The sequence below is a fragment of the Octodon degus genome, unplaced genomic scaffold, assembly GCF_000260255.1.
Source record: "Octodon degus isolate 3935 unplaced genomic scaffold, OctDeg1.0 scaffold00008, whole genome shotgun sequence".
Classification (NCBI taxonomy): domain Eukaryota; kingdom Metazoa; phylum Chordata; class Mammalia; order Rodentia; family Octodontidae; genus Octodon; species Octodon degus.
In genome coordinates this window covers 182,141-193,602 of record NW_004524584.1, presented here as the reverse complement: position 1 = coordinate 193,602, position 11,462 = coordinate 182,141, and the positions used below count along the sequence as shown (strand labels likewise).

The window sequence follows — 11,462 nt, the reverse complement described above, 5'->3', positions numbered from 1 at the left end:
TTTTTTTTTGCGGAACCGGGGATTGAACTCAGGCCCTTGCGCTTGCCAGGGAAGCGCTTAATCCACTGAGCCATCTCCCCGGCCCTCCTTATCCTAAATAAAAATAAAAATTTTAAGACTAAACTGAAGCCTGATTAGGGTTTGTTTTATTTCAGAAATGTTTTTCAGCTGTAAAGGCACTGTGTATTTATAGGAGGCATACAAAAAAACCAGGAATGTATGAAAATACAAAAGCCACCTAAAATCTGAACACTTGAAGCAATCTCATTTGATAACTGCATTTCATTAAAGTGTTATTTTATTTCTACATATAGTAGAATGTTCTCACAACTTGAATCTATTTTTATAAAACATGTAGTACTATTATCTGTTCCCTTTATATAACTCTATCCAGGTCATTTCTCTGTGCAATGAGATATTCTTTAAAACATGAATTGTATGGCAGTTTAAAACTCTGCCATGTGAACTTATACTACTCCATTTAACTTGCTACTTTTTTGTTGAATATTTAAACTGTTTCCCTCTTTTTTTTAAGAATAAACATTTTTAATACAAAATAGAAAGTAAATATGCATAAATGCTAGAAACAAGCAATCTTCAATTTAGGACATTATTCTGAAAGACACAAGATCATTTTTTAAAAGATACAAGAAGCAGATAAATCACATTCATGCCTAACAAATGTTCCACAAGCAACAACTTCAATTCATGATGAGCTAGGAATATTTTCATGGTTTTCACTAGCAGAGATTTCATAAACAGTAGAAGTTCATGTCCATATTTTTGAGTAAAAAAAGCTAAAAATATACCTTAATGTTTTACGAATTACTCAAAAGTGCGACTAACCCTGAAGATGGAGCTCCATGATTATCATATATACAGTATAAAAATATGGAGACTTTTAGGAAGCAGAAGTAATATAACTGAAACTGTACTTTAGAATATGTTTCACAAACACAAGTCCATTTTGTCTCTTTGATTTCCAAAATAAAAGAGGTAGGTTCAAATAAAATAAATGCCTATTATGTTGCTAGATTTTCATGAAAATGCTGCAATTTATACCAGATCATATTAAAAACTAAATAAGGTTAAAAGGTATTAAGAGTAATCTCAACTAATACATATATTCTAAGTTCTAATCACAAATCAGGAAAGATGGTTGAGTACAAAAATGGTTTTAGTAAAATTTTAAAAAGGCTACAAATATGTAGTTTTTAACATGTTTCTAAAACATGAGACAAGTGAAAATATGGATATATACTTCATCAGTCAGGCCCTGCCCTTAACTCTGGGAGTCTAACGTGTAAGCTTAGCCCATACCGACATCGCTCGGCACCGTTCTCTTAGCTTTGTGCTGCCCTGTGGAAAACAGCAGGTCCAAAAATTCACTAACGAGGAGGAAATGCGTGTGTAACGTTTACTCATGTGCATCCACTTCTGGTCATTAAGAAGATCACTAAGAAAGGCACTAAGAAACCTTTCTGGTTAAAATAGAATCTGATTAAAACAGCAGGAAACAAGGGCAAACAGAGAGATGCTCTCCAGAAACTGATGCAAGTTGAAGGGCTTTGTCTCCTGCTACTGTTCAAAGTAAAGATAAAATAAACAGACTCTTTCCAACAAGATGTCCTGTTTGGACAATTTAACAGTAAATGTGGCAATCAGTGTATAATCCTAGGAACCAAACTACAAGGCCAGCAAAAAAGAAAGGCATTCAAAATATACAAAACAAGTCTTAATACTGTCTGATCACTTTTAAAGATAGTAATTCATTTGTAAAGGAAGTGACATAAAGGTGAACCAACCAGAACACAGACTAGTGATTTATAATTGTACCACGCAAAGCAAATTTAGTTCAAAAGAGCACATTTTCAGATTGAGGACTCAGGACACACATCAGCAGACGGACAAATCAGAAAAGATAAAGTATGGTTTTTTCAAAAACCTTTCAAGCCATAATTTATCTAGACAAAGTTGAGCCCAAATATTTGAAGTGATTGATGATATGCTCTTCCTTTGTGTGGAAAAAATATAGGGTTTTTTTTTGTTTGTTTGTTTGTTTGTTTGTTTTTTGCCATAAACCTGCTGCAATTCTAGGAGGAGACATTCAAAAGATTGTTGAAAGTTTCAATAGTTCCTCTGAAGCAAACACCTCAGAATGTCATTTCTGAGTCACTCCTAAAGTTTGCTTCATGTTTTCGTACACCACATAACTGATGCCCACAGCAGGGAGCACCTTCATGAAGTTGGGAGTGATGCCTCTGTAAAGTCCTGGTATTCCTTCTTTGGAAATTATTCGCTGGAAGAGGCCAACCATGTTGAGCTGTGGGGCTCCTTCTACCATGGCTTGAGCTTGCATGCGAGTCCTCACCAAAGCCAAGGGGTAGCTGGCCAGCTGGCCGCATGTGCTGGACAGGGCACCACACCCCAGCAACACCATGACGCCGGGATTGGCAGAGTCTTTTGCAAAATTATCCAGCCAATGGGACTTTAAGAGCTCATACACAGCAAGGTCTATGCCCGCATAAGGTATGATGCCTAATAAATTGGGAACATAACCTTTGTAAAAAGCTCCTAAGCCTCCATGTTTCAAAATCTTCTTGGCACAATCATACATTCCAGAATATTGGCCAGTTTTACCTACTGCCAGCCTGGTTTTCAAAACCTCCATGGGATAAATGAAAGTTTGTGCAGTTGCTCCAGCCATGGACCCAGAAATAAATCTCTCAAAGGTTCCTATCTTTTCTCCTTCCTCAGTAAGCAACTTCTTGTACTGTTCATATGCCCAGAACTTAACAGCTGTCTCAGGAGCAATTTTAATAACATTCGTTCCATTTCCTCTCCAAAGGGAGCGGATTCCTCCTTCTTTTACCATCTGCCAAAAGCCACCAAATATGTTCATTGATTTTGAACCGTGAACCTGCATCATGACCTTCAGGCGATCCAACGGAGCGGTGCTTGTTCGTGAGACGGCGCCAGCGACGCCTCCCGCCAAAAGCTGCCGCCACCACTGCCCGGACTTTTTCTCATCTTCTGTAAATTCATCTGGAATAGCTATACTATCCCCTATGTCAATTCCGGTCGAGTGTTTCCAGAAACGGATAATTTCCTCAATATCTGTAACGGGATTAAATAAGAAGTAGTCCCTCCATTCATTCCAGTCCACTGTCATTGTCCCGTCAGCATCAATGTTTTGAAGAATCAGCTCTGCTTGTTTTTCAGAAATAGTTAGCCCCAGGATCTGGAGAGACTGGACAATCTCTGAAGCGTCAGTCTTTCAATCATTGTTTTTGTCCAAACTCCTAAATGCCAACTTCATTTTTTTCTCGTGGTCTTTAAGATACTTCATAAATTCATCAAAATCCAGCTTCCCATCTTTGTTGACGTCTCCAGTTGTAAAAATTTTCTCCTCCGCGTCCCGGCCCAGCGGGATGCCCAGGTTCTGGAGCCCCTGCTGCAGCTCGCGGATGTCCACCACGCCGTCGCCGTTGCGGTCCAGCGCCTTAAAGAGGGTCTCGTAGCGCGTGGGCGGCTCCGCATCCTGGCAGGCGGCCCGGGGCAGCGCGCAGCCCAGCAGCCAGCGCAGCATGGTCCCGCGGGCACGCAGGGCTCCGGAGCGGGGTGGCCAGGCTGGTAGCGGCCGGGCGGGGAGCTGCCGGTAAACTGTTTCCTTTTTAATGCAAATGAAACAGTGCTGTAGTAAGTATTCTGGTATATAACTTTGGACAACAATTTCTGATTGTTTCCAGACTGAAACTTAAATTATTAAATCAAAGAATATAAATATTAAGAAAGCTATTAAGGTGATATGTTGAATGGCCCTTCATGAAAACTGCATTAATTTCTCTTTGGTACAAGTAAAACTCGTTAATTCTGGTTCATTACAAAGTAACTATAAATAAGTGGATAACAGAATGGATTAGTCAGCAGTGGCTTGCTGCAACAAAGAGAGAAAAAGAAAGCCACTCTCCTTCTACTGACAAACAAGTGTCAGTGGCTGACATTGTGTATCAGTGTGTCCCCTCATGGTATTGTCCAGTGGCCCTGAAGGCCTGCAGGGTGGAGAAGCACTGCTTTGCCCAGACATCCTGAGACCAAGCCTCACTGAATCCCTGCAGCCTTCGTTCCTGTTGTTCTTAGCCACTGAGTAGAAAGTTAAGAGTCCAGTAGAGCGCAGAAAGGTTTTATTGGTCAGAACAGCAGGTGGCTGTTCATTTAATCACCTTCAACCTGCCAGAGCTTGGTCGCATTGCCCCAGAAAACCACAGGAGCTGTGAAATGCCCTTAGCTATGTGTCTAGGTGCACAGGGAACACACATATTGGTGCCTCTGCCACGGGGGACATTTGAGCCCACCATAACCCAGCTTACCTAAGTGCTTACCTCGCCACTTCTTGTGTGACTAATGCTGCTTCCTGATCTGCCCTCAGCTTCTTCCCTCTCTCCATAACCTCTCCTGCCCATGCCTCTGCTCTGGATCTTAGGGTCTTCTGCTCCCTCCGAGTCCAGTGGAGAACACTGAATGATAAGTGGCCACACACAGTGCTAGCCACCTCTCTAGTGGGCTTTCCAGGGAGAGGGCCAACCCAGTCCTGCAGTCACCAGGTAGAACAGCAGAGGTTTCCGGCTGGTGCAAAGAGCTGGGATGATTGCTCTGTCCGCAGGGAAAGGAGAAGGTGCATCTGCACTCTGGCAGGGAGCAGAAAACCACTCAGAGGACTGAGAGCACTATGAAGCCAGGGTGGGAAGCCCACCCCACTGCCAGTGAACTGAGCCGCAGATGCTTCTGGTGTGTATGGTGACCCCAGAAACCCAGAGAAACAAAAAAAAAGAAAAAAAAAAAGCAGAGAGAGGAAAAATCTTCTAGGCTAGGAGATGCTTTGGCCAAGGGGGATCTATTCTTTCAGGTTCTTCCTCACGCCCAACCTCTTCTACTACAAGTAAAACTGATGAAGCCAAAAATTCTGTCTTTCTGTACTGTTTTGCAATTATTATAGAAATTACAGAAAAGCAGATAAACAATTGTGAAAGGAACACTAACTTTTTGATAGACTCCTCATAATCAGGCCAGGATGTTTTGCCCTGCCAGAGGCTAAGAGTGGCACTCAGACAGGGGCCTGGGCCCATCTTGCCATGCTTGCCAACTGACCAACCTCTTTCCTGCTGTTCTTGGGCTGCATTCTAGCAGACAGTAATGCATGTGTGAACACAGCACCTGACACTGCTTGGCCACGTTGCCGGAGTCACTAGGCTGAGTCGTGGTCTCTGTAATACTAGCAGTCACTGAACATCTGTTCTGAGCAGATTCTCTGCCCACAGTTCCTCATTGTATCAATTAAATGCATCCCATGACAGGCAATAGGAAGTCTAGATTAAACTGATAGGAGAAAACCAAAACAACCAAAATAATGCAGGATACACAGGGTTCTTGCAGGTGAACACATCCAAAGCTGTCATGGTTCACAGAGTCACCTGTAGGTACAATGTGGTCAAAGCCGTGGCTCCTGTTGTCTACAATTTCTCAGATTTGTGCCCGGATGTGTATCCATTTTAAGTTGGCAAATAAGGCTGCAGCCACTCAAACCTCCCAGTTACACATTACAACCCATACAGCATATATGCATAAAACTCATACGTGGATATGTATGCGACACATGCATATAATGTGCATATACCTATGCACACTTACTACAATTATACATACAACTCATACAACATAGGTAAGGCTTAGAGGAGATATATAGGAAGCAATCACAATACCCTATTCTTAGTCTATTGGGCTAGTCCAGCAGCACTCTCATGATACAATTAAGGAAACTGGGGCTCTCAGAAGGTAACTAACTCTTCCATCATCACTCAATGGTACAACGGCATCCAAAACCTGGCTGATTCTAGAGCCATGCTCTCTCTGCTATGCATGGAGATGCTTTGGCCAAAGGAGTTCTATTCTTTCAGGTTCCTCCAACAGTTATGAAGCATAAGCCCCATATATTGCAACATAATAACTTGTGAGCTCTCTTAGTATCGGGCAAAGAACAGCACCTCTTCTGCCAGTGAATAGAAGGCTTCACAACTGCATTCATGACATAAGATTTCTTAGACAGGAAAGAAAATGTTTATTTCAGAGGAGAAAATGTCCCCTTGATTGGTTACTGGGCATGGGGAAGGGGGTGTTGGTTCATTTCTTTGGAGAGCCAGAGAGTACTGTCTAATGCTGGGACATCAGTCTAGCCCCTTCTCTTCGCTACAAGCACGGTAGTTCCTCTTAACACAGGTTCAGCAGACAAAGGAGATGTGCTGTGCGATCACTGTTGTCAATCTGCTGAGGTAAAATAAAACTTCAGAACTCCTGTAATGAGCTATGTTATAGGAGTCCAGATCAGCTGACAGCTGATGGACTCAGTAGAGAACACATTCAGGGCTCTTGGAAATGTTTGTCATGACAGAAAAAGGCTGAGAAACTTTATGCTGGATCCGAGCAGAGCCCGAGTGTAAAGGCCGTGTGTCTAACCCCGGGTGGCTTCTCGGCAGCACTTTAGCTGTGGCTCTCCTGGGTCCTCTTCTTCCCTTCCAGCGAGCCCCACAAGGTGTGTTCCACAGCATTCATCAGACAGTTGTGAAGGGAGAACGAGAGTGGCCGTTTCCTTATCCTTTGAGCTGTGCTGGGTGAGGTAGCAGGAAGACTCCTGTGGCAGAGACTGGTGGGGACTTTCTCACTCCCCAAGTTCTCTCTCTTTGCCTTTCAGAAATGAACCGGCACCACTATGCCCTGTACTTACACAACTGCCGCCTTGTCTTCCTCTTGCGGAAGGACTTTGACCAGGCCGACACCTTTCGCCCTGCAGAGTTCCACTGGAAGCTGGACCAGGTGAGCACCTTCCCACTCACAGCTCTACAGGGGGCTGGCCCATTCCTGCGCAGATGCAGTGGGAGGAGCCTGGAGTTCTGGTCACTCGCTGTTTTAGGACAGTCCACTCAGGGGCATACAGTCCTTTACAGTAAGGATGGAACTTTCCCCCTTTAAGACAGTTGGTGGAAGGAGGGCCACCCTTACTGGTGAAGGCTGACAAGCAGTGAACATGGCTGTGAACACCACGTGGACTCTGCTCTGTGATGAGCTCATGGGAAGCACTTTTCCTAGTCCCAGCCCCTTCCTGACCTTTGTGGCACATCTTCGTATGATAAGTGCTCCATGTCTCCCCCTCAGTGCTCTACTGCCTCCTTTGGTGGCAGTTCTGCTTGCTCTTGGTGACAGGAAGTTCAGAATAAGGACCTGAGGATTTGAAGTCAAAGTGGCAGAGCATTGTGGGTAGCGAGTGCTCTTTTATGAAGTAGAAAATCAGACCATGTCCAGAGCCTTATAACTCCCGATCGCAGGGGCACTGTGCAGCGCCTGTCAGTCACGCGTGTCGGAAGTGTGCTTCCAGGGACTTGCAGTTCTGAGACTGCGGAGGTGCTCTCACTTTGTCCTAGCTCGGTCTCACAAATCCTGTCCTGCTGGGTCCCAGAATTCCAAAAAGACGGCATCTTGTACTCTGTGCTCCTGTGCTCCTTCTGTCTTCTTGTTACTCCATCTCTACCCTTTCTTCTTCCTAAATCCCCAGGCCTCCAATGGTGCCAGGCTAGAATTGTTCATTCACTCTGAATGTGTGCTACTATGTCCATCCTCCCAGAAGCATACACGACTCTCTTCAAGGCAAGATCCAGTCACCATGATGGTGCCCTTATTGATGGCACTCCAGGCAGGGTTATAGTGTCAAGGATGCCAAGCTGAGGGGACCCACACTTGAGGGCCATTGCCTAGCTCCCTCCCACAAATCCTGTCCAGCTGGATCCCAGAATTCCAAAAGAACAGCATCTAGAGTAGTCTGTGCTCCTCTGAGCTAAGAACTCTAGTTCTTGCGGTAGTCGTGAGATCTTGACATTGTTTATACGATTTCTCAGCAGACTCACAGCTACGTCCTAAAGGGCCAGATGGCTTTTCTGAGATATTTTAAAATACATAATACAAAGTGAACTAAAATAAATTCCATATCATGAGGGTTATTTTAATAAGAACATTGCCATACTGGTGAAGATAATTATAGATACCCTGCAGCGTTTTTTGAGATGGGATTGAGAAACACAGATATAGGCAAATGAAGTCACAGGGTTTGGAATTTAAAATAGCAAAGCAGGAGTTCTGGTTGTACATATAAATACATAGTAAATCTAACAAATCTGAGATCTCTTCCTAAACTGGTAAGCTGAAGGGGATGTGGCGGGGGGCTGAGAATCACGAACATCTTTCAAGCTATTCTGGTCTCACTGGCATTCACTTGCCGGAGAGTGGCTGCTCAGTGCCAGGCACATGGCCCATGTGAGACCATCCTTGGACTTGCTGAGGGTCACATAGCAAGCCACGACCAGCAGCGCCCCTTGCCATCAGCAAGGCTGCTTCTGTGTTAAGCATGTGCTAATTTAAAAATTAAACATTTTTGAAGGCAAAATTTACAGTGAAATTATCAGTGAAATACAAAATGTAGTCTGAAGGAGACTCTGCAATTGTCAAATCTTCACTTTGTTCAAACTCTGAATTTATCTTTGTTTTAGTCTGCATAGGAGGCCATAACAAATACTTCAGACTGGGTGGCTTAAACCAAAGAAATTTGTTTTTGCACAGTCAAGGAGGCTGGGAAATCCAAGATTAAGGTACCTTCCAACTCAATTCTGATGAGGGCTCCCTTCTTGGCTTATGGAGGACCTTCTTCACACTGTGTCCTTACATATCAAAGAGACAGACAGACTGACTGACTGACTGACTGACTGACTGACTGACTGACTGGGTTAGGGAGAGAGAAAGCATGCACTATAGATCTTCCTATAAGGAATCAGGACTATCAAACTATATCCTCTTTTGACCTCAACTGCCTCCTAAACACCCTATTGCTAAATGTATTGGTAGTTAATGTTTCAAGGTGAATTTTGGAAGTATGCAATTTAGTTCATAGCATGTCTGTACTAAAGAAACTAATATTTTTAATAAAGACAATTTGGGGTGTTTAATAGATCAATTGCAGAACACTTTCCTAGCATGTACAAGGCCCTGAGTTCCATCCTTATCCTGGCAAAAAGGAGGAGGAAGAGGAAGGAGAGACAGACAGACAGACAGACAGACAGACAGAATGATAGACAGAGATGAGACAGAGAGGAGGCAAAGAAGGAAGGAAGGAAAGAAGGACGGAAAAGGAACATATTGATGATCAGAAGCCCCAGCCCACCTAGACAGCTGTCCTTCCTGAAGAAAGCCAGAGAATAGGACATAAGGAGTTAGGCATAGGAGACCTCGATAGTGAACATGCCAGCAATTCAATAGTCTAACTTGATCCATCCTCTTTACCCAGCTCCCTGATGGTCAGAGTCTTACCAGAAGCCTCTTGAATAACAAATCACAACCTATCTGCAATATATATACCTAGTAAAGCTTCCTCCTGGGGAAAGTACCCAGGAACACCCTTTGGGGGCTTTTCCTTTTTGCTCCACTCCTCAGACTCCATGCAGAACTCTATCCCAATAGTTACTCTACTGTAATCATCTGTCTATCTGCTTACTTTGAGTTGAAATCCAGGTGCAGGACTGCATTTTACTCATGCTCGAATATTCAGTGCATGTGGTAGCCATGAGCCTGTACTTGATCCCTAGCTTGACTAACAGTGAATAAACATTGAGGTCAAGAGAAAAGAGAGATAAAGTAAGGCAGGGCAAGAAGAAATTACATAGATTACTAGTCAGCTTTTCTGTGGCTGTGGCAAAATACCCGGTACCCACAATGTAAAGGCTCACACTTCAAAGGGATACAGACCGTGGCCAGCTGTCTCCAAGGCCGAGACTTAATGGTGGGAGAGTATGGTAGAGTAGAGATGCTCAGTTCATGGTGACTAGAAAGCAGAGCATCGGGACAGGGCCAATGGCAGACAACAAAGGGCAGAAGTCTCGAGCCAGATGCCCAGGGCCAGACTCACCCAGAAATCAGAAGTGTGCTTGGCCAGTCCTCTGAATGGCTCCCAAGGCAATCAAGTTAGCAAATCACCTCAGCCATCACAAGAAGGGGGAAAAATCTAGGGATCTTTTTTAAAACATCGTAGCTTCTAATTAATTTTTTCCTTTTCCTTTTTTTTAAGTGCATATTTTTAATACAATACAATAATGTTAGGGAAAATTGGTACATGGTAATGCACTTGCATAATTGCTTTTGTTTTGTTCTTTGGAGTACTGGGAATAAAGCCAGGACCTTCACGTTGAGCAACGTATCTCCAGCTCTTTCTAAAAAACTTTTTGTGACAGTCTTGCCAAGTTGGAAAGTTGCCCAGTCTAGTCTCCAACTTACTATTCTCACGATTCAGCCTCCTGGAGTGCTGGGATTCTCAGCATGTGTGCTGTGTGTGGCTCTGGTTAACTGTAACCCTGGCCTGCCCCCTCCCCTGGTCTCCTTACGCATTTGAAAGTCTACCTTCTGGTTTCTAGTCTCTCTGCTTTTGATTCATTTGACTGAGTATATTAAAACATTGCCATTGTTTACTTTCCATATTGCGAATATTGTTTATCTTTGGTCTTGATATGTTGTTTCAAAGTTTGAGCTGAGTTTTCTGTAAAAAGTCTGGAGCTGGCCTTAACCCCAAAGGACTCAGTCTAGTGCGCACTGTATATTGAAACTCCTGGCCCACCTGGAAATTCCAGAACCATCCTACGTCTTAATGCCTGAGGATGCTCATTTCTTTCTATAGTCAGCAGCTTATTCTAGGGACAAACGATGTGTGAGGCTCTGCACTGGGAACCTGGAATCAGCAGAAGAAATAGGAGCACTAGTCTCTAGAAGTATCCAAGGACTAAGGAAACATATACACATCTTACAGGTTCTGCACCAGATGCTGGGGTAGAAGGCAGGGACCAGGCTTGGAAACCTGTGCAGCAGCATCTGATAGAGATCTAGGGTTAAGGGCTCACATTTTAAGGGGATTTAGACCATGGTCAGCTGTCTCCAAGGCAGACACGTGATGATGGAATGGTGTGGCAGAGCGGAGATGCAAAGGAAATCCTTAGGAGGGATACCTGGATGGAGGGCAGAGCTTTCCAGGGTAGGATCAGGCATCCAAGACAGCAGAGGGCCAGGGACAGTCATGGGGTGAAAGGAAGAGCTATTGAAAGTGTTGGGACCTAAAGTGTGGGGCAACTGATGAGAATTAAATCAAAGGTAGCTTTTTAAATTATTGAGTTGATTCTTTATCTCCAAAAGAGCCACAATTAAAGAATCTGTTATTCACTAGGAAAGCATGCCTGCTCAGAATGAGCAAATGTGAAGAATGCTACTATGACATTTATCAATTTAAACAAATATAACTCAAGCCACGCCATCCAGTGGGGCCAGTAAAAATGTTGATAGAAACACTCTCTGACTTCCTGTTCCTTTGTCCATGCCAGGAAACC

At 43.8% G+C, this 11,462-nt stretch overlaps 1 protein-coding gene and 1 pseudogene across 1 annotated transcript in view; one reads left to right on the top strand and one right to left on the bottom strand.

The window, feature by feature from the left end:
• Window positions 1–11,462, top strand: part of Clstn2 (calsyntenin 2) — a 710,452-nt gene that overhangs the window by 598,723 nt on the left and 100,267 nt on the right. The window contains exon 8 of the mRNA XM_004624971.2: window positions 6,746–6,867. Coding sequence (XP_004625028.1) covers window positions 6,746–6,867 — 122 coding nt within the window. The remainder of the gene's footprint in view (window positions 1–6,745; window positions 6,868–11,462) is intronic.
• LOC101588405 lies at window positions 1,939–3,653 on the bottom strand (annotated as a pseudogene).